At 41.5% G+C, this 24,082-nt stretch overlaps 1 protein-coding gene and 1 long non-coding RNA gene across 2 annotated transcripts in view; one reads left to right on the forward strand and one right to left on the reverse strand.

Annotated features, from left to right (window-relative positions):
* Nucleotides 1-12,066, reverse strand: part of LOC132791072 (uncharacterized) — a 51,375-nt gene extending 39,309 nt beyond the window's left edge. The window contains exons 1-2 of the long non-coding RNA XR_009632861.1: nucleotides 11,997-12,066; nucleotides 11,772-11,936 (exon numbers count right to left, since the gene is read on the reverse strand). This is a non-coding gene — a long non-coding RNA (uncharacterized LOC132791072). The remainder of the gene's footprint in view (nucleotides 1-11,771; nucleotides 11,937-11,996) is intronic.
* LOC132791070 (titin) overlaps nucleotides 1-24,082 on the forward strand; it is a 79,341-nt gene that overhangs the window by 22,671 nt on the left and 32,588 nt on the right. The window contains 12 exon segments of the mRNA XM_060799853.1: nucleotides 914-5,799; nucleotides 5,801-6,074; nucleotides 6,278-7,513; nucleotides 7,910-7,977; nucleotides 8,060-8,363; nucleotides 8,705-8,779; nucleotides 9,701-9,805; nucleotides 9,880-10,919; nucleotides 11,152-11,212; nucleotides 11,402-11,443; nucleotides 12,137-17,827; nucleotides 17,983-23,906. Of these exon segments, the coding sequence (XP_060655836.1) occupies nucleotides 914-5,799; nucleotides 5,801-6,074; nucleotides 6,278-7,513; nucleotides 7,910-7,977; nucleotides 8,060-8,363; nucleotides 8,705-8,779; nucleotides 9,701-9,805; nucleotides 9,880-10,919; nucleotides 11,152-11,212; nucleotides 11,402-11,443; nucleotides 12,137-17,827; nucleotides 17,983-23,906 (19,706 nt within the window).

Consider the following 24,082-nt stretch of genomic DNA (forward strand, 5'->3'; position numbering starts at 1 on the left):
ATACCCAATATAAACACAGACACACCCCGCCCAACAGCATACTACTCAACGAGCTGTTTACCCCACCTGGTGACGTAGCCGCCACTAATCATTAATCTATTTTTGGGCGTATTGTAAACAAGCATTTGAATTGTGTGCTTTCTCTCAATTGTACTCAACTTGGCACTCGATTTTAATAAATGTACCTCAATCACAATGATAATTATGCAAATGATGTTAATGCTTAAGATGATTAAGCTGCTGCTGTACTTAGCCAATGATGAGCAATGACTGTCGCATTGATTATGTGCCAGCAAAATAAGAAAAAAAATAAAAATAAAATGTACCAGCAGGTTAATGCCAGAGTCTCAACCGATTCGTCACACCCCATTAATGATTCATGAATAATGCTCGTATATTCTTTTTATCAATGTCATACGCTTAAGTTAGATTTGGCAGAGGGGACTTGGCCAATTATTGATTCACGGTCAAAACACAGATGAGCTGTCATTTCAAGAGTTTGTAGACCAGAATGATTTGTGGGGGTCGCGCTCCTCCGGGCCACGAATGCATACTCATACAAGCCCAAGCAGAATTATTTATTTCTTTCTTACGTTCCGCCATGCTATTTGAAAATTTTCTGCACTAAATTTATATTTTCAAGTTCATTGTTTGTGCCGAGTGTGTGTATATGCAAAAGAATTTTTATTTATTTTTAATATGCAAAGCTCCATGTCAAGAGGCGCCAAATAGCAACAACAATTTAGTATGTATCAAGTTGCCAAGGCCAAAATGTTCATCATAGCAAAGGTAAGCCATCGAGTATATCGTTAGAATTCCCCGCCGCCGAACTCAGTTGTTGTGAACTCTGGATTGTGTCTCCCTCCTCCCTCATTTGCTGTATTAACAGAGAAACTTCCATTTCAACTTTTAGAGCGACGTATCTCGGCTTATCAATTACGTACGATTGATTCTGTCGAAGATGAGTCTTCATCCTCTGGAAGGGAAGATGGCCCTGATTCGCCCCATCAATTCCCACAGCAGCCACAGACTGGCGAATATGGTCAGTTCCTGGCCGTCAATGGCCAAGCTCAGCACCAGGGACGTTCGCGTACCAAAAAACCAAAGGTGCGCAGCAAATCTCTGCAGCCACCCACAAATGTTGTGCCATGGCGCAAGTCGTCGCGTCCGCATCGTGGACGCTCTCTAGACAAGCAACCGTTCTTGCCAGGCTTCAAGCCAGAACCAGTCAAGTCCTGGACTGAAGAGACAATCAGTTTGAAGGCAACACCTATTGAGAAAAAGAAGCCGACTCCCAAATTGGAGGCAGCCACTGTTGTTCTCAAGTCGATTAAGACAGAACGCGATCAAGGCATCATGAGTCTGGGTGCCACATTAGAGCAAATTATTGCCGGCAAGACAGAAAAGGAAGCGGTGCCATGGATAACCATGCGTGATAAACTTAAGCAGGTCGAGAGTGTCCAGGAGCAGCTTAACAAGTTTGATATTGATGAGGTGTACTTGCGACCACTCGAGGGACAAATTGAGACAGATCAGCAGCTGCCACAGCAAGCTCAAGTGGAGCAAGTGCAGCGTAGCAAGGAAATTCAACGTCTTAAGAGTATGGAGAGCGTGGAAATTATGGAAATGACTGATCAGATCGACAAGCTTATTACCCAACAGCAAAACAATAAGGATCTGATTCCATGGAAGGAAATGCGCCAGCAACTAAAGAGTGTGCAGCGTGTAACCAAGCAAATGGATAAATTTAAGATCGAGGAAGTCGAGTTACGCCATCTTCAGGCTCAGCAGGCAATCAGCGAAGAGTTCCAATCGACAGCCGAAGATACTGTTGTAATGACAATCGATGAAAGCTCTAAGGGTTCAATTACCAAGGTTTTGCAACGCGATCAGATTCAGCACTATGAAGATCAATCAAATCTTTACAAACAACAGTTTATCAGCACTGAAGAGTCGAATATTATGCATATTTCCGAGCGTGAAAAACTTGAAGCTCAGAGATTGATCAGCGAACAGCAAGCTGTGAATTGGAGACAACAACAGCAACGTCCGCAACTGCAGCCTCTCACTTCAGTCGAAGATACAATTTCGCAGACTAGCGAGCGTCAGCGCCTTGTACAGCAGCAGAGCCTTCTCGAGGAGGCACAGCGTCAGCAGTACACACAAATCGAGGACTCTCAAATGATGACTCTTGAGCAATATGAGCATCAGAAGATGATCAATCAGCTCACACAGCAAGAAGCTTACAACTGGCGTCAGCCACAACATCCCCAGAAGTTTGTTCAGGTCGAAGATTCATCTCTGTTGCACCTTCAAGAGCGCCAGGATACACAGGAGCAACAACTAGTGCAGCAACAGCCTGTTATGTGGGAGCGTGGCAAGAAGAAACCCCAACAAGTACAAACTCAAGTACCAGCAGGTCCAATTCAACAACAGTTCGAGGAGAAACCAAAGACATATGAGGAAATGCACGATGAGCTGATCGAACCAGTTCCAGTTGAACAACCCGAACCAGTTCCAGTTATGTGGGAGCGAGGCAAAAAGAAACAGCCTCAACCACAACCGAAAACTTATGAAGAGCTCCACGACGTGTTGGATGAACCTGTTGCTCCTCAGCAAGTGGATCAAGTTCCTGTTATGTGGGAACGAGGAAAGAAAAAACTTCTTACGCAAGAGACTGCCACAATTTCCCAAGAAACCGTGCAGACGTCTCAAGTGGTTGAACAACAAATTGTCGAGGAGACTAAGAAGACTGCAGTGCGTCGTGTAATACCGCCACGTGAGCCTGAGCAGAAGGTTGAGCAGGTTACGTTGAAGCCAACGCCACGACTGCGTCCAAAGGAAGCTCAAAAGGCCGAGGAATTCCAATTGAAGCCGCTTAAGACCACAAAGACTGTTCAACAGGCCGTCCAGGAGACAGCTCTAAAGGCTTACGAAGAAGCTACTGACGAATTGGTTGAGGATGTTGTGCAGCAGATAGAAGAGCAACCACAACCCGTAATGTGGGAACGTGGAAAGAAGACTAAGCCTCAACAATCTGTGGAGCAAGTGCAGGATATTCCAAAAACTCTTGAAGTGGCTGTCGATACTTTGGAAGAAGAGACCGTTAAGCCTGAAGAACCTCAACCGCAGCCAGTGATGTGGGAGCGTGGCAAGAAAAAGCCTAAGCAGGTGCAGCCTCAAGAGATTCCCAAATCACTTGAAGTCGCTGTTGATACAATTGATGAAGAAACTATACCAATTGTTCAGCCTGAACCTCAGCCTGTGATGTGGGAGCGTGGTAAGAAGAAGAAACCACAGCCCCAGCAAGTTGTTGAAGAGAAAATCGAAGAAGTTCCAAATAAGACTTACGAAGAAGCAGTCGACGTATTGCCCGAGGAAGTTAAGGTAGAAGAAAAACCAGAACCTGTTTTATGGCAACGTGGCAAGAAGAAGGTACCACAGCCTAAACCATCTGAAGAACAGCATCCTGATGAAGTTGATGCAACAGTTCAAGACGTTGTTGAAGTGGAAGAAGAGATTGTTGAGCAAAAGCGAAAGGTTAAGAAGGTAAAGAAACCAAAGCCAGTAGTCGAAGCTCCAGAACAAGTTGAGGAAGAGGTCCCTGAGGTAGAAGAAGAGATTATTGAGGAGCAAGAAGAGATTGTCGAAGAAAAGCGAATGGTAAAGAAAGCTAAGAAACCAAAGAAATCTGTTGAGGTGACTGAGGAAACAGAGCAACCTGTTGAGGAAATTCCTCAAGAGGAAGTCGTAGAAGAAGAAGAAGAGGCGATTGAAGAACAGACTGAGGTTGTTGAAGAAAAGCGCAAGGTGAAGAAAACAAAGAAACCTAAAAAACCTGTTGAAATTTCTGAAGAAGTGGAACCTATTGTGGAAGACATTCCCCAAGAGGAAGAGCTCATTGAAGAACAGGAGGAGATTGTTGAAGAAAAACGCAAGGTCAAAAAGACAAGGAAACCCAAGGTTAAGGAAACCACACAGGATGAAGAGCAGCCCGAAGAGCAACCTGAAGAACAACCCGAAGAAGTTGAAGAAATAGAGACCGCTCCAGTTGAAGAACCAAAGAAAAAGAAGCCAGTGGTCCAGAAACCGGAAGTTGAGCAAGTCGAGAAGGTTACGCTGAAGCCAGTTCCAAGGAAGCCTCATCAACTTCCCGAAAAGGAACAAGTCGAAGAGGTAACACTGAAACCACGTCCAAAAACCAGTATTGTTACAGAAACGCAACAGCCTGAAACAACAGAGACTGAGTTTGTTGAAAGAGAGAAAGTGGTTACATTCGAAGATCAAGTGGTCGATGTTACGAAGAAACGCGTAAAAAAGAAGAAGCCAAAGGCGCAACCCGAAGGACAGGAACCTGTTGAAGAACCAAATGAAGATATTGAAGAACCTGAAGAAGAAACTCAACCTGAAGAGACTGAACTTGTCGAAAACATTGTCGAAGAGCAGGTTCTCGAGGCAGATACTCCTAAGGAGACTGTTACCAAATTGAGACCAAAGAAGGAACAAGTTGTCGAAGTGGTTGAGGAAGTATCTTTAAAGCCTGTCATTAGACCGAAGAAACAATTGCCTCAAGAAGCTACGATTGAAGAAGTGCATCTTAAGCCAACAAAACGTACAACTACGAAACCAGAAGAGGTTAAGCTCGAAGAAGTTGACCTGCAACATGTTGAAAAGCTGGAACAGGAAGTCGTACAGGAAGAGAAACGTAAAGTCAAGAAGGTGAAGAAGCCAAAGGCTGAAGAATTGCCTGAAATCCCTGATGCAGAACCCACTGTCCTGGAAGAAGCCGAACACATTGACATTGAGAAGGAGCCCAAGCCACAGGAGGAACAACCACAGGTTCCATGGAAACGTGGTGAGAAGAAGAAGCCTGTTGCTGAACCTCTAGAGGAAAAGAAGTGGCCAACTGGCAAGCGTCGACCACTCCCCGAGGAGCAGCCAGAAGAGGTACATTTGAAACCTATACCATCCAAGCCGGAGGAAGTGCCAGCCAAGCCAGAGAAGGCTATTCCTGGACCAGAGCTTGTGCCGGAGGAAAAGGTCGAAAGCGAGGATGAGATTTCTGACCTCGAACCTCTTAAGATTCCTGACGATAAACAACCTAAAGAAAAGGTTAAGAAAGAAAAGAAGAAGAAACCCAAGTTGAAGAAGGCTACGCCATCGGTGGATGAAGTATCGGCAGAAGTGGCCGAGCCATTTGCTGAACCTATTGCAGAAGAGGATCAAGTCGAAGAACTGCCAGTTGATGATGTTAAGGTAGTTGCGGTATCCGAGGATGTGCAGCCAGAGGAAGAAGTTGTAATCACTGATAGTGCACCCGAAACGAAACAAAAGGCGCACAAGAAACGTACAAAGCCCCTGAAACAAGCTTCAGTAGAGGGGCAACCGCAGCTCCTAGAATCTGCCGTTGCGGAAATCGAAAAGGCTGATGAAATTTCCCAAGAGATCTCACAAAAGACTATAACTTTATTGAAGAAGACTGAAGACACAAGACCTCAATTCATTACAACCGAACAGCTAATCGAGCTTGACGTTGAAGACGTGAGACGTGATCTCGAAATGAAACTCACTTCCAACATTATCAAGAAGGAGAAACGTCGTGTTGTGCTTGATGACAGCCAGCCATTGCCCGAATTGGAGCTTATCACACAGAAACGCATTCAAGAGGGTATTGACAAAGTGGCTGATGAAGAACTCATCGAGGATCAACAGTTGACCCAAAACGTCGAGGAAACTACAACCTCGGAGGTTATCGGTCAAGAGCGTAAGCTGGTTAGGAAGAAGAAGAAGGAGATTAAGCCCCCCTCGCATCACCGAGAAGCTACGTCCCCGGCAATGTGTTCCTGAGGAGCCCACAGTCCTCGAGTGCAAGGTGGAAGGTGTACCTTTCCCAGAGATTAATTGGTACTTTAACGATATGCTGCTATTCGCATCGGAGAAGTATGAAATCACCGTCGTGGAGCAGGTGGCACAACTGAAGATTGCGAAGGTCACACCAAGCGACGTGGGTGTCTATACCTGTGAGGCAAAGAACGAGGCTGGAGTGGCCACAAGTCGCACCAACATAATATTAGGTAAGTTCCCACTATACAATAAATACATTTATTTTTGCTCCATCGTAAGTCACATATAAGATTCCAAGAGAATTTTTTGTGTAATAACTATTTAACTTCTTGAACGAACCCATCTTATAATAACTTCCTTGAATTTATACCTTATACCCACAAAAAAACACAAACAACACTTTAATATACTTCTTATTCACAACGAATACAGAAAAAAGAACAAGGAGTCGCGCCGCAGTTTACGAAGCCGCTTAAGATAGTCTTTACAGAAGAGAAAGAGCCTGAGCGGCTCAAGGTTACTGTTACATGTCAGGTCGCAGGCAAGCCGAAACCTCAAGTTAAATGGTATCGTGGCATCGAGGAGGTCATACCCAATGAAGCCTTGCAGATGTTCTATGACGAACAGACGGGTGATGTCGTCTTGGAGGTGATGAATCCAACGCCCAATGAGGCTATTACCTATTCGATACAGGCGCAGAATCAATTTGGACGCGCCATTGGCAATGCCAATATTATGAGTCGTGTCGATGAAGTACCCAGGGAGATACTCAAAGCACCCACAATCACGCCACTGAGTGCCATGGTTATTCCAAATGGTGGCACCTTGCTCTTTGAGGCGAAATACGATGGAACTCCAAAGCCTGAGATTAAATGGCTGCGCAATGGTCGTGAGATCATCGAAAATGAAGAGACCACAATAGAAACAACTGAGACGACAACCACCATAAGAGTTATCAATATGACGAGAAAGCGCACCGGCAAATATGAGGTTTGCGCTAAGAATAAGGTGGGCGAAGCCAAGTCTTCGGGTTCGGTGGTCGTTTCGGATCAAAAGCCAGATAAGCAAATCAAGGCACCTCGCTTCATTCAACCATTGGAGCCCAAATACTTTGGAGAACATGAGGTTGCAATACTTGAGGCGGTTGTTGATTCAGAGCCACTTTCATCGTTCCAATGGTTTGTGCATAATGAGCCCATTAAGAGCTCCAATGAATGCCGCATTGTTAGCCAGGCCAACAAGTCGACGCTTTTGATTGAGGACTTCCAAAAGAAATTCACTGGGCCTTTCACTTGTCGGGCTGAGAATGTTGGTGGCTCTGTTACCTCGACAGCAACAGTAAATATGCTGGAAGCATTGCCACAGGAAGAAGCAGTTGAATTTGAATCGCCACGCTTCATTGAGGAATTGATTCAGCCCGTTGAGGTAATGGATGGTGAGGCGCTGCAGTTGACTTGTCAAGTGACAGGCAAGCCCACGCCTAAAGTTGAGTGGTATCACAATGAGGAGAAAATATCCGAAACAAAAGAAACGACTATTTCCCAGGATTTGCAAGGAATTTGCCAGCTGCAAATAACGGAAGTATTCCCTGAAAACCAGGGTGAATATAAATGCGTTGCCACCAATAAGATTGGCAAGAGCGTTACAGCAACGACAGTTAATATTCAAGGTACTTTGATGGTATCCATTGATCCAGTTTATTGATTGTTAACAATAGAAATACATACAACTAGGAAATGTAGCATATACTCGTAGTCGAACCATATGCTTTACAATTCACACTACATATTAGGATTTCCAATAACTACACTCTCCCGCCTCTCTCTATCCTTCTGTTTTAATCGCTGTGAAAAATACTATGTTCTGTTGAATCCTTTTTACTAACTCAACTCTCGGACAAGTTGCATGTTATTCTGTATATGAATCAAGTCCCAAATCGAAATCAGTTTGCTGAATTCCTTTTGTAAATAATTCTTCACGTTTTTGCGTTTGTTTCAAATTCAGTTCATATTCGCATGTGGTAAGCTGTCGCTTATATTGATCAACTTTCCAAATATTCTTTTAGCATTTGAATATATCCCCGATTCTGAAATCACTGGACTCACAGGATCTGAGGAGGATCTACTTGATAGAGTAAGAGTGATTGTAGTAAATGACGTTTGCATAGGTTTTGAAGCTAACATTTCGTATTCCCCATATAATGACACCGTTTTAGACTATCTCAATCGACGAACAAGCACCGAAAATTATTAAAAAGCTACCTGAAAAAATCGAACCCAAAGAGGGTGAGCAAGCCAAATTGGAAGTTAAGGTTATTGGTAAGCCAAAACCAAAAGTCAAATGGCTACGTGACGACGAACAGATATTCGCTTCCGAGGAATATCAAATCGAAAATTTCGACGATGGGACCTCAGTATTGGTCATCAATCATGTATATCCCGATGATTTGGGCACAATTAGCTTTGAAGCTTACAATCCTTTGGGAGTGGCGGTAACCACAGCACTATTTGCAGTCGAAGGTACTGTTTTGGTTTATGTGATATACTTTGTATATATTATATTAAAAACGCTTAATAATCTGATGGAAAAAGTCTTGGAATTGTTAGTAAAATTCTCTTTCAGATCTGCAGCAGCAATACCGAATTTCCTTTTATATCCCTATCCCTATACTTGTAACTCCCTGATAACATTCCAACTCGAATTCCACACACTCAGAATTTAGAATTTAGTGACACACTTTGATACACTTAAGGAAACATAAGAAATTATACTAGGGATTTCACACAGATAATGTTGAAGATATAATAATAATATACAAATCCTATCCATTTCTACTATAATTGCATTGCACACCAAATAGGCATCGTTGGATCCAAGGACTACCGCAAGCCTGAGTGGGTGTCTCACATGGAGGAGATGCAAGTCGCTCTCAAAGGTATGTATTGAAAATCTGACAAAATAACCGAACTTTACCACTGTTATGTGTATATGTGTTTTAATTTTCGTGTTTTCAACACACAAATGTATTCCGTACTCTTGTCCTAAATCACAAACAACATTTCACAAACGTCTGTCACTCTCTCTTCTGTCTGTCTCTATTGTACTCGTCCTTGTATTATACAATGTTTCGTACAACAAAAATAAACAAACAAACAACAACAATAAAACTACTATGTGAACATGTCTCGAAATCGTCCAAACAAATGTGTATTTCGTTATTGTCTCAGTCCTCACAGCTATAAGGCTTATGTCCTCCCTCCCCCCAACGCTTAGACAACCCCCCCACCAACAATCCAAACTTAAAACATAATATCTGACATTATTCTAAAAGTATACGCCAATAGAATTATTAGTATAAACTTTTATCGTATATATATTTTCTTACAGTATCAGTATCTCATCTGCAAGTAATTGGTTGTGTTTAATAATTTGAATACTATTTTTTTTTTTCCAAATTTATACTAACGTTTATTGAAATTAAATTGTTCAAAAGAAATTTTATGACATTCCCCCTACACAAAACAATATGCTGCTTGCCCAATATTCTATATATCACCTACATAACTATGTAAATACAATACATTTATGTTATGTTCATTATGTATTTCCATGTAAATTAATCTATTATTTGTTTGATTTGCGCATTACTACCTCATCACAAAACAGACAAACAATTTACAATTACAAAATACAAATTACTCAAGTAAACTATGCCAAAGAAAAACTTATTGTAAGTACAACACCACAACATAACAATCTCAATCTAGAATTTCTGTTGCATGTTGTATGTATCTAAATAATGGATAGTTGTTAGATTCTAATAAATAGATCTATTGTTAAATTTATATGCTTATAGCTGCTAAATGCTCGCCATCGCTACTAAATGAAATGCGTGACTGCCGTGCTGCCTTAGGCGAAACAGCAAAATTCACAATACAATTTGCAGGCAATCCTAAACCAGGTACTGTATAATCTGTAGACATCAAGCAGGATGCAGGGAATTATTGATGGAGATTGGTTTTACTGGTTTTGTAGATATTCAGTGGTATTTCAACAATGTGCAACTTAGGGCGTCTGAAAAGTATCGCATGGTAGTTGAGGAATCTGAAGCATCTTTAGAAATTCTAAAGATTACAAATGAAGACTGCGGTTACTACAATTGCAAACTTATCAATGAGATCGGCATGACGATGACACGCGCCAAGTTCGACATATCATCGACATCTTCAGTTGTAGAGGAGGTCAAGACGAAGACAACTGTGAAAAAGAAGGCGGGCAAAAAGACATCCACGATGGCGAAAAGATCTAGCGCGTCTGAATCCCAGACGTTACATAAGACTGAGATCCGAGTAGTGCCAGCAAGTAGTCTAGAGACGACAGTGAATATTGTCAAAATCAAACAGGCTGTGCCTATTATCGTCGAACAGAGTGGAGTTTCTGAAGTTATGCAGGTTAAAGATCGCAAGATTGCGGATGCCGAACAGCGCAGTAGCAGAATCATTGAAGAAATAGAAGAAGACGACGAAGAGCAGGTTGAAGAAGAAGTAGTAGTAGAGAAGAAAGAATATACATCAAGCAAATCCATATTACTTACCGAATCTGTGCAGTTAATACGCACAAAAATTACGCAGAAAACCATAAAAATAGAAGATATCTACGAGATAAGTCATCATGAAGAGGTGCAGTGGTTGCTTGAGTCCGTCGAGGCCGAATCCTTTGGCAAAATCGGCGAGGCAGCTCTCAGAGATTTGGCCACGATTGGAGTTCTACTGCGCTATGGTTGTACTCATTATGAGATCACATATATGTACGAACAAAATATCTTCATATCTCTGCAAAAGCCAGAGTCGCAATCGGCTTTAGTTCAGCTCGTGGAACGTGAGGGCCACGAGGAGCTGATAACTCATATTTTGAGTGAATCGTCTAACGAAGATGAGACTACATTGGCAGCAACTGTTGGTTTCAAGGCATTCATTCGCATGATTCAGACTTATGAAATTACCATAGAGACGGTTATAAGAAAGTTTCATAGGGAGGATTTCATCTCGCACGATTGGAAGATATGTGGAAAGGAGGTTTGCAATTCTGTTTTTTTGTTTGTGTTTTGTTTTTGAGGTTGAGTAGATAGTTGAAATGCCATAATCAAAAATCATTTCATAATTTGATTGGAATCTAATTGAATAAAAGGCATTTCAACTTCCGTGACCTATGAATGTTTTTTTCTTCTCGTGAGAAGCAATATTTTCAATTAGCGTATTGACATTCTATTTTTATAAACTTTTATCTACACGATTCGCTGAAATCTAGAGAATAGTAGAGACATCCCAGATTATTGAAAGTCACGAAGCCATAACGCATGTGAAAATCGGTGAGTAATTCGTCGATAGATCAAAACTTCTCTCATCTAAGAGAATGTAGTTGAACACGCTTCTTATGCGCACAGTACTGAAAAATTGTATTTATTTCTTTTTATTTTCAAAATATAAAACTGCTTTGTAAAAATGCCTGCGCTTTACGTGCCAATCCCAACAAAAAACTTAATCTAACACAAACGTAGAGGAAACATTTGTCGAGGAACGCACGATAGTTGTCGATGAAGGTTTGAACATAAACACTGATGAACTGTAAAACTGTACCCCAATGAACTACTCAACAACAATTGCATAATATAATAATAATTACAACAACAACAATTACAAATAACAATAATCAATATTGACTTTCAAAATACAACAATTAAATTATGTTAAACCAAAAACCAAATCATGTGTATATTCTAAAAAAGACGCCTACAGAGAACTCAAATTGAACTCCTATTAATCCTTAATAACTACCTACTACTACGTAGAATTGACTTTGCAGTCTGTTGTCATATAAGCTTTTTATAAAATTTTGTTTTATTTGCAAAACTAAATGCTTTTACTTACCTGAATGGGACCAGAGTAGAAGTGCTTCATATTTATTTCTTTCTTTTTGCACGCAATATCAAAGTGGATGATGCACCTTGAGGTAAGTTAGCCTTACAAAGACGTAATATGTATATTTTGTTTGTCTGTTTGGCTTTTGTTTTATGTCACCAACAAAACCACAATCTGTAAATATAAAGAAAATACGTTACATTTATTGTTCATTAGCTTTATCAAAGAGCTCACTTTCTGAAAATTAACTCAATTGACATGCACTTGCATTTGCCTGGCTTTAAACGCGTTCAAGAAATTGTTAATGAATTGTTTTTAATAGCATCTGAAAGAAAAGTCGACATTGTCATTGTTTAATTGCATTACATTCGCAGAAACCACAACCACAAAAGTGGAAAAACAATTCATACAGCAACAACAAGAACAAGTACAAGAACAACAGCACCTACAAATACAGGCTGAACAAACTGTGCATAGAAAAACGAAAACCAAGAAGCATAAAAAACATACAGATATAATACATCAAGAACAAGAAGTACACCAACATCATGAAGTTGAGAAAGAAAGTCTTGAGGCAATTGACGATTCCGAATACGTGCAGGAAGAAACCTTTGCCAAAGAATTTAACACTGAATCACCGAAACTTGAAACACTTGAGCAAATTGAAGACCTTTCACCACATGTCACAACACTATCCACGCAAAATCTACCAAAAACTATACACGAAATAGTTTCAGGTGTAAATACCACAGAACTTTCCACACCGAAACCAGTCGAAGCTCAAATCCAAAATGATATTTTAACACAAAAGATTCTAGCACTTAAAGAGGAATGCATGGCATTTGATGAGGTTAGTTCTGGTTTGGATCAGTCCAAACCACAAGTTAGCAGGCTTAGTGAGCAGGTTGAGGTACATGAGAGGCATGCTGTTTCCGTTAGTGAGACGCAAACAAAGGAAACTCCCAAAGAATTAAAATCTTCGAAAATTCCAAAACTTTTAAAAGCTGAGCGAAAGGTGAGGGAATCGCGTCCATTGCTAATCGAATCGCCAAGCATCGCGAATTCAGTTGGAGATCTAGAATCTCTAAAAACTCCGGCGCAGCAAGCTCATAGCGAGATTTTACTGTCACATGAACTTACATCAGAACAAAATACAACATTGGATAGTTTGGACGCTTTGAAGACTCCATCAGTAGCCACAGAAAACGTTCAATCACAGTTTCTGCCAATGGAAGGACTTTTAGTCTCAGAAAATTTCAGAGGCGAAACTATTGAAAAGGAGGTGTTACAACTTAAACCTGTCAGTGAGCAAATATCTCCGCAGTTTACTTCAAACTTAAGTGTTGGCATTAGCGAATGTCAACCCGAAGATTCTATAACTAAGCTTAAACCTCATTCGGAAGCTAGAACTGAGACCATGTCCACAACCATACAAGAATTTAAGGCATTTAGCACCAGCGAATCAAAAGTATTAGAAAGTGTTGACGAATTGAGTCAAGAGTCGCTTCCCATCAAATCACTAGCTGAATTTTCCATTAAGCCTGAAGAGGCTCCACTATTGATAGAGGAAGTAGAAAAAATGGAAACGCTCGGTGGAGCAGAGCCCGTAAAGAAACGGCCAGCTGAATTTAAGCCAGTCCAAGAATTGGTCTTAACTGAGGGCTTAATAAACACAGTGGCAGATTCGCGAAGTCCAACTGAAGATAGCTTACCAACATTCAAAGCCGACTCGCAAGAAGCTCATTTCAGTTTACAAACTGAATCACACATAATTACGCAGGAGACTATATCTAGTGAAGAAAGTCCAAGCGACTTAATTTTATTAAATATTCCCAAAAACGTCGATGCCACAGTCAGTCAAACAATTTCCCATCCAGTTGGCGAAATCACTGAAACTCATTCGGTTGAAATGGCAGAACAACTTTTGAAGCCTTTAGTTGAACCTGTGAAGCCTGTAAAAGAAACAATTACCAGTTCACTTGGCACTGCATTAGAAAACGAAGAAGTCGTTTATGACACCGTTGATGTAATCGATTATGCGAAAACAGATCTCAATCAAGGAAAAATAACTATAACGGAGGGCGAACAGGTTGCTGAAGTGCATGCACAAACAATTATAGATTCAGAGCAGCAGTTACTTCCAAAAATTCCCGACAGCGTACAGGCAAAACTAGATATTATTGAGCAAAAGGCAATACAAATTGAAGAGGAAACAGCTATTGAGAAAGAGACTCTTTTGTCTATACCAAAAGATGCAGTTGGACAAGCTGCACAACAAGGAATAATTCCCGGCGAGTTAAAGGTTACCAGTACATGGGAAGTGCAGCCTCAACAAACATCCGTTAATATTGAAAGTGAAGATATCAAACCAGTATCTGCAATTCCAGCGTTCGAAACCAAGCCAATTGGCGTTAAAAGTCAACAGGACTTGCTGGAGGGTACAGAGTATCTGGAAGAGCTTCAACAACCCGATCAGAAATCTGGAACGTTAGTTATGTTTGAAAATCAACAACCCTTGGAGATAACTGATGTTCAGATTACTGAAACAAGCCCCGAGCTTATCGATACATTGCCAAAGCACACAAAGTCATCAGCACATGAAACCACGGATACACTTGCGCATACAGAGCACACGGAAGTAATTTTATTGGAGTCCACTTTAAAACATGAGAGTGAAAGCAAGCCAACTTCAGTAGTGGCTGATATAACAATACCTCCACTATACGGTACTGATGTAACTGAACAAGCTTTACTTGAAACCCTACAGTCTCATGAGGAGAAAGCACAACCTCAGGAGCAATTCACAGGACCCACATTTAGTTTACTACAACCACTAGAAACCAGCTCCTTGATAACTATAGAACAGGAGACGACAATGCCATCAAAAGATGTTGGCACCCTACACAACGCAGCTATTTCTACATCTGGAGCTTTGAGGGTAGCAAGTAAGGTGGGCAATCAGCATATGGAATCGCTTCAAGAGCTTGATGAAAGGACCCAACCTCAACAACATGCTCATGTTGATATTGGTGAGATTACCGCAGCCGAATGTGAGGAAGTAACATCTTTGGATACTGTTAAAAATTACGAAGTCCTTGATATAAATAAATCTAACATTGGTAATGTGGAAATTATACAAAATACCTCTGCAATAAGCACATCAACAGCAATGATTAGTGAACAAGCAGATGAAATCAAAGAGTCAACTACAATTCAACCAACAGCGATCGCACCACATTTCAGTGATTTTACCAAAAGATCTCCACTGTCAGAGGAGCCAACTGTTTTGGATTCTGCTGAAGAGCTTACATCCATTATACCTACACCGCAAAATAGCCAACTAATAATAACCAAATTAGAGGAGATAAATGTTCAAGAGACCAAAACATGTGAGAAAGAGGATCAATTTGAACAAATCAGGCAACCCATTGCACAAGCAACTAAAGTTACTTTGGATTCTACTACGGGAGTGGTTATTAGTCAAAAAGAATATACTTTTGAATCAGAGCAAGATTTCCAAATTCCCAAAGTTCCTTTGGAGCATGCAAGGCCCGTTGCTTCGGACTTACTAAGGACTCCATTGACGGAAAAAGTGCACGAAAATCAGGCGACCGCGAATCTTGATGATTTTAACGTATCTAGTAAACTCGCCAAGTCAAGCATTGATACATTAAACGAAACTAGTACAACGGAAATTTTAGTTTATGACTACATAAAAGCTGATAAAAGCGGCGAGGAACCTGAGTGTATAGGATCACAGACAATAATTCCACATGAACATACGGTAATCTCAGAATGTATGCCTATAGTCGACGTGGAAGGATTTAGTGAAACGCCTGAGAAGCAAAGAAATGCTCATCCCGTTCAAGATAGCTTTAGCCAGTTAGCTATTTCAGAACATCAAAATATTTTGCATGCTGAGATGACCTTCGATATAGCACGTTCACAAGAGTTTAGTGCTAAGATTAATGAAGTTATTCCAACATTAATAAGTAAAAATGTGAATGAGGTTGAAGTGTATGAATCGACGGATGAAACAAAGGCTAGTGATAATGTTAGCGGTATACATGCGGAAATTTCGCATGTAAAAACATTTGCACATGTGACAGATCTACAGCAAACAGTAGAAACGACAGATACCTTTATTACACAAGCCTTAAGCTCATCGTCAGTAACTCCTAACGAAAACGCATCACAACTGAAGTTACCTGTGAATACATCAATCCGACTCGTAGAGGACGCAAAAGATTTTACTGTTCCTACATTAAATACGGCAGTTGCCCAACCGAGCTTGGCAGAAAAACATTATGAAGTGACAGTCACCGAGAGTCAATGTGCCGAGGGTGCTGAACTTATTTTATCCCCCCAGAAAACATTAGCCAGTGCCACGGAATCATTAAATGAAATGTTTCAAACTACGCCAGAATCATTGAAACTGGTCACTTATCAAAAAGAGACCGATATAAAGCCGGCAGAATGTGAAGAGGGTGTTGTTAAGTCAGTATTAAGTGACATTCTTCAATACACCACAACTTCGGATGTATTGCCTTTTGAAGTGTCGGAGCAGTTAGAACATCCCAAAATAGTAACTCAGGAAGCTCAAATACATTCATTACTAACTTCAGATGCAAACAAATTAAACGTGAAAGTGGATGAATTAGTTCTTCAAAAGGAAGACACATTCGCGGATTCTCGTCTAATTGGGCACGGCAAACTTTTTATTGAAGGAACGCAACGAGAAACAGTAATCTCTGAGATTTTGCCCATGGAAAATGTTGGCAACGTAGATAGAGGCAACGAAGCGATACCAGTTGAAGCACAAGTTTCGACACCATTACAGTCACATACAACTATATTGAAGGTTGATGCATTTGAAAAAACAGATGATCTAAAACCCAAATATCAAGATGAAGAACACTACGCAAAAATAAAAAGTGACTCTCAAACGAAATGCGCAAGAGTGACAACAACTCAAACGCCGTTCATTAAAGAAGATGATTTTGCTCCCCTTTCAATTATTGAAACAAGAGCTCAAATTTCCAAAACACAAATGGAACCATTGGTGACCGAGGAAATTATTGGCATGAGTTCCGTTCACGAAACTTACGACTTACAACGACCAAAAGAAGCAAATGCAAATATAATTCGCGAGTCTCCAAATGAGGCTGTTACAATTACTAATCAGTTGGCTTATGAAGAATCTCCTACAATACCGCAAGCAAAGAACAATTATGCCAAAACAAATATTAACTTCGTTGAGAGCTCTACTAAAACGGTTGAAGGATCAACTGTAAACGTATACGAAAACGTTGAAGGACATGGTGACTTTAAACCTCAAACTGCAAAGACCACCTCTGACATATTTGCAAACATGAAGGTTTCGGTTGTGGAAGAGGTTTCTGTTTTACCAACTGTGGAGAATATATCAGGAACAGGGCCTAAAGAAGCTATAGCAAAGGCCGAAAATATTATGCATAGAAATTTACTTGTAATGGATCAACTAATATATGAAAATGTGACAAATTTATCAGATATCCCTCCAGGAACAGATAGTGCGTCTTTTGCGCCTATTGATGAAAAATTCGCACCACTTTCTAGTGAATTTCATGAGAAGGGGAACCTTCTTGAAACAACTAGTCCTACACTAGACGTAGAATATGCAATTCCAACAATAATGCCATTTAGTTCTTGTCTTCATGGAGAAACTATTACAGAAGAACGAGTCACAATACTACATAAACCAGAAGATAAGCAGCTCATAAATGCAAATGTTAGCTTTGAACAAAACACCTCAAATCAAATTAAAGTGCTCAGCTTAACGACAGGTGATGCACCAATTGAAATGGATGATGTAAAAATTGAAAATAAACACGTCAATTTGCCTCTTGATAATATACTTCTTGAAAACGCACAATGTACGAAAACACAAAAACCAATTAAAATTAAGCATACTAAAGATGCCAGTCCTGCAGACTTGGATATACTTTCTGAGTCTCAATCACAAACTTCATCAAAAACTGAGTATGAAAGTTTAAGCTTATTTGAAACGGTAAAAGCATCGCTGGGTAAGTACTCTGTAAGGTTAGAAATAAGAAGATCAACAAAAAAAGGCGTATTACTTTCATTACCACTTGACCCTCAAACTACAAAACACATATTACACAAAACAAAAACCAAATTACATACAGAATTAAGTACTAAAATCATATTTTTTACACAGATACAATACAAGCCACAGACACACAACACACAAAACAAAAGACACCAACACAAATAAAAGAAACAAAAGAAGTTGAAATATTGGAAATTCCTGAAACAATTCAAGTTGTAGAGGAAATCTCAAAAGATGGAAAGCTTAAGAAAAAGAAAATACGTACTCGAATAATTAAAAAAGTTAAGGGCGATAAACAAGAGGTCACCAAGATCGAAACCGTCGAAGAAGACGACAAACAACCTGAAACTACTGTCACTTTCGAAGAACTTCCTGTGGAGGAAGAGCAGCCTGAAAACATCAAGGAACTTCCAGAAGAGGTTCGTGTTGTTGAAACTGTTTCTGAGGACGGCAAGCCAAAGAAGAAAAAGATCCGCACACGTGTCATCAAAAAGGTTAAGGGTGACAAACAAGAAGTCACCAAGATCGAAACCGTCGAAGAGGATGACAAACAACCAGAAACCACAGTCACAGTTGAAGAGATTCCTGTGGAGGAAGAAAGACCTGAAGAAATCAAGGAACTTCCAGAGGAGGTTCGTGTTGTGGAAAGTGTTTCTGAGGACGGCAAGCCGAAGAAGAAGAAGATACGCACACGTGTCATCAAGAAGGTTAAGGGTGACAAACAAGAAGTTACCAAAATCGAAACCGTCGAAGAGGATGACAAACAACCGGAAACTACTGTCACTGTCGAAGAACTACCTGTGGAGGAAGAACAACCTGAAGAAATCAAAGAGCTTCCAGAAGAAATTCGTGTCGTTGAAACCATTGCTGAGGACGGAAAGCCGAAGAAGAAGAAGATACGCACACGTGTCATCAAGAAGGTTAAGGGTGACAAACAAGAAGTCACCAAGATCGAAACCGTCGAAGAGGATGACAAACAACCCGAAACCACAGTAACCGTAGAAGAAGTTCCAGTGGACGAAGAACTACCTGAAGAAATCAAGGAACTCCCAGAAGAGGTTCATGTTGTGGAAACTGTCTCTGAGGACGGCAAGCCGAAGAAGAAAAAGATCCGCACACGTGTTATCAAGAAGGTTAAGGGTGACAAACAAGAAGTCACCAAGATCGAAACCGTCGAAGAGGATAACAAACAACCCGAAACCACAGTCACAGTTGAAGAGATTCCACTGGAGGAAGAACAACCTGAAGAAATCAAGGAGCTTCCAGAAGAAATTCGTGTCGTTGAAACCATCACTGAGGACGGCAAGCCGAAGAAGAAGAAAATACGCACACGTGTTATCAAGAAGCTTAAGGGTGACAAACAAGAAGTCACCAAGATCGAAACCGTCGAAGAAGATGACAAACAGCCTGAAACCACCGTCACAGTTGTAGAGACTCCTGTGGAGGAAGAAAAACTTGCAGAAATCAAGGAACTTCCTGAAGAGGTTCGTGTTGTGGAAACCATTACTGAGGACGGCAAACCGAAGAAGAAGAAGATACGCACACGTGTCATCAAGAAGGTTAAGGGTGACAAACAAGAAGTTACCAAAATCGAAACCGTCGAAGAGGATGACAAACAACCGGAAACTACTGTCACTGTCGAAGAACTACCTGTGGAGGAAGAACAACCTGAAGAAATCAAAGAGCTTCCAGAAGAAATTCGTGTCGTTGAAACCATTGCTGAGGACGGAAAGCCGAAGAAGAAGAAGATACGCACACGTGTCATCAAGAAGGTTAAGGGTGACAAACAAGAAGTCACCAAGATCGAAACCGTCGAAGAGGATGACAAACAACCCGAAACCACAGTAACCATAGAAGAGATTCCAGTGGAGGAAGAACTACCTGAAGAAATCAAGGAGCTTCCAGAAGAGGTTCGTGTTGTGGAAACCATATCTGAGGATGGCAAACCGAAAAAGAAGAAGATACGCACACGTGTAATCAAGAAGGTTAAGGGTGACAAACAAGAAGTCACCAAAATCGAAATCGTCGAAGAGGATGACAAACAACCCGAAACAACTGTCACTGTTGAAGAACTTCCTGTGGAGGAAGAAAAACCTGAAGAAATCAAGGAGCTTCCAGAAGAGGTTCGTGTTGTGGAAACTGTCTCTGAGGACGGCAAGCCGAAGAAGAAAAAGATACGCACACGTGTTATCAAGAAGGTGAAGGGTGACAAACAAGAAGTCACCAAGATCGAAACCGTCGAAGAGGATGACAAACAACCCGAAACAACTGTCACTGTCGAAGAACTTCCTGTGGAGGAAGAAAAACCTGAAGAAATCAAGGAGCTCCCAGAAGAAATTCGTGTCGTTGAAACCATCACTGAGGACGGCAAGCCGAAGAAGAAGAAGATACGCACACGTGTTATCAAGAAGGTAAAGGGTGACAAGCAAGAAGTCACCAAGATCGAAACCGTCGAAGAGGATAACAAACAGCCTGAAACCACCGTGACAGTTGAAGAGACTCCTGTGGAGGAAGAAAAACCTGAAGAAATCAAGGAACTTCCAGAAGAGGTTCGTGTTGTGGAAACCATTACTGAGGACGGCAAACCTAAAAAGAAGAAGATCCGCACACGTGTCATCAAGAAGGTTAAGGGTGACAAACAAGAAGTAACCAAGATCGAAACCGTCGAAGAGGATGACAAACAACCTGAAACCACTGTCACAGTTGAAGAGATTGCTGTGGAGGAAGAGAAGCCTGAAGAAATCAAGGAACTTCCAGAAGAGGTTCGTATTGTGCAAACAATTACTGAGGATGGCACTCCAAAGAAGAAGAAGATACGCACACGTGTCATCAAGAAGGTTAAGGGTGACAAACAAGAAGTCACCAAGATCGAAACCGTCGAAGAGGATGACAAACAGCCTGAAACCACCGTCACAGTTGAAGAGATTCCTGTGCACGAAGAACAATCTGAAGAAATCAAGGAGCTTCCAGAAGAAGTGCATATTGTGGAAACTATCACTGAGGACGGCAAACCGAAGAAGAAGAAGATCCGCACACGTGTCATCAAGAAGGTTAAGGGTGACAAACAAGAAGTCACCAAGATCGAAACCGTCGAAGAGGATGACAGGCAACCCGAAACCACTGTCACAGTTGAAGAGCTTCCTGTGGAGGAAGAACAACCTGAAGAAATTAAGGAACTTCCAGAAGAGGTTCGTGTCTTTGAAACCATCACTGAGGACGGCAAGCCGAAGAAGAAGAAAATACGCACACGTGTTATCAAGAAGGTTAAAGGTGACAAACAAGAAGTGACCAAGATCGAAACCGTTGAAGAGGATGACAAACAGCCTGAAACCACCGTCACAGTGGAAGAAGTTCCTGTGGAAGAAGGACAACCTGAAGAAATCAAGGAGCTTCCAGAAGAGGTTCATGTTGTGGAAACAATTACTGAGGATGGCACTCCAAAGAAGAAGAAGATACGCACACGTGTCATCAAAAAGGTTAAGGGTGACAAACAAGAAGTTACCAAGATCGAAACCGTCGAAGAGGATGACAAACAGCCTGAAACCACAGTCACAGTGGAAGAAATTCCTGTGGAGGAAGAACAACCTGAAGAAATCAAGGAGCTTCCAGAAGAAGTGCATATTGTGGAAACCATCACTGAGGAGGGCAAACTGAAGAAGAAGAAGATCCGCACACGTGTAATCAAGAAGATTAAGGGTGACAAACAAAAAGTCACCAAGATCGAAACCGTCGAAGAGGATGACAAACAACCCGAAACCACCGTCACAGTGGAAGAGCTTCCTGTGGAGGAAGAACAACAGGAAGAAATCAAGGAACTTCCAGAAGAGGTTCGTATTGTGGAAACAATTACTGAGGATGGCACTCCAAAGAAGAAGAAGATACGCACACGTGTCATCAAGAAGGTTAAGGGTGACAAACAAGAAGTCACCAAGATCGAAACCGTCGAAGAGGATGACAAACAACCTGAAACCACTGTCACAGTGGAAGAAGTTCCTGTGGAGGAAGAACAACCTGAAGAAATCAAGGAGCTTCCAGAAGAGGTTCGTGTTGTGGAAACCATCACTGAGGACGGCAAACCGAAGAAGAAGAAGATACGCACACGTGTTATCAAGAAGGTTAAGGGTGACAAACAAGAAGTCACCAAGATCGAAACCGTTGAAGAGGATGACAAACAGCCCGAAACCACTGTCACAGTTGAAGAGATTCCAGTGGAGGAAAAACAACCTGAAGAAATCAAGGAGCTTCCAGAAGAGGTTCGTGTTGTGGAAACCATCACAGAAGATGGCAAACCGAAAAAGAAGAAGATACGCACACGTGTCATCAAGAAGGTTAAGGGTGACAAACAAGAAGTCACCAAGATCGAAACCGTCGAAGAGGATGACAAGCAACCTGAAACCACTGTCACAGTGGAAGAAGTTCCTGTGGAGGAAGAACAACCTGAAGAAATCAAGGAGCTTCCAGAAGAGGTTCGTGTTGTGGAAACCATCACTGAGGACGGCAAACCGAAGAAGAAGAAGATACGCACACGTGTAATCAAGAAGGTTAAGGGTGACAAACAAGAAGTCACCAAGATCGAAACCGTTGAAGAGGATGACAAACAGCCCGAAACCACTGTCACAGTTGAAGAGATTCCAGTGGAGAAAAAACAACCTGAAGAAATCAAGGAGCTTCCAGAAGAGGTTCGTATTGTGGAAACCATCACAGAGGATGGCAAACCGAAAAAGAAGAAGATACGCACACGTGTAATCAAGAAGGTTAAGGGTGACAAACAAGAAGTCACCAAAATCGAGACCGTCGAAGAGGATGACAAGCAACATGAAACCACCGTCACAGTGGAAGAAGTTCCTGTGGAGGAAGAACAACCCGAAGAAATCAAGGAGCTTCCAGAAGAGGTTCGTGTTGTGGAAACAATCACTTTGGATGGCATTCCTAAGAAAAAGAAGATCCGCACACGTGTTATCAAGAAGGTGAAGGGTGACAAACAAGAAGTCACCAAAATCGAAATCGTCGAAGAGGATGACAAACAACCCGAAACCACTGTCACAGTTGAAGAGATTCCAATGGAGGAAGAACAACCTGAAGAAATCAAGGAGCTTCCAGAAGAGGTTCGTGTTGTGGAAACAATCACTGAGGATGGCAAACCGAAAAAGAAGAAGATACGCACACGTGTAATCAAGAAGGTTAAGGGTGACAAACAAGAAGTCACCAAAATCGAGACCGTCGAAGAGGATGACAAGCAACCCGAAACCACCGTCACAGTGGAAGAAGTTCCTGTGGAGGAAGAACCACCTGAAGAAATCAAGGAGCTTCCAGAAGAGGTTCGTGTTGTGGAAACCATCACAGAGGATGGCAAACCGAAGAAGAAGAAGATACGCACACGTGTAATCAAGAAGGTTAAGGGTGACAAACAAGAAGTCACCAAAATCGAGACCGTCGAAGAGGATGAGAAGCAACCCGAAACCACCGTCACAGTGGAAGAAGTTCCTGTGGAGGAAGAACAACCTGAAGAAATCAAGGAGCTTCCAGAAGAGGTTCGTGTTGTGGAAACAATCACTTTGGATAGCATTCCTAAGAAGAAGAAGATCCGCACACGTGTTATCAAGAAGGTGAAGGGTGACAAACAAGAAGTCACCAAAATCGAAACCGTCGAAGAGGATGACAAACAACCCGAAACCACTGTCACAATTGAAGAGATTCCAGTGGAGGAAGAACAACCTGAAGAAATCAAGGAGCTTCCAGAAGAGGTTCGTGTTGTGGAAACCATCACTGAGGACGGCAAACCGAAGAAGAAGAAGATACGCACACGTGTAATCAAGAAGGTTAAGGGCGACAAACAAGAAGTCACCAAAATCGAGACCGTCGAAGAGGATGACAAGCAACCTGAAACCACCGTCACAGTGGAAGAAGTTCCTGTGGAGGAAGAACAACCTGAAGAAATCAAGGAGCTTCCAGAAGAGGTTCGTGTTGTGGAAACAATCACTGAGGATGGCAAACCGAAAAAGAAGAAGATACGCACACGTGTAATCAAGAAGGTTAAGGGTGACAAACAACAAGTCACCAAAATCGAGACCGTCGAAGAGGATGACAAGCAACCCGAAACCACTGTCACAGTTGAAGAGATTCCAGTGGAGGAAGAACAACCTGAAGAAATCAAGGAGCTTCCAGAAGAGGTTCGTGTTGTGGAAACCATCACTGAGGACGGCAAACC

This window comes from Drosophila nasuta, chromosome 3, assembly GCF_023558535.2.
Source record: "Drosophila nasuta strain 15112-1781.00 chromosome 3, ASM2355853v1, whole genome shotgun sequence".
NCBI classification, from domain to species: domain Eukaryota; kingdom Metazoa; phylum Arthropoda; class Insecta; order Diptera; family Drosophilidae; genus Drosophila; species Drosophila nasuta.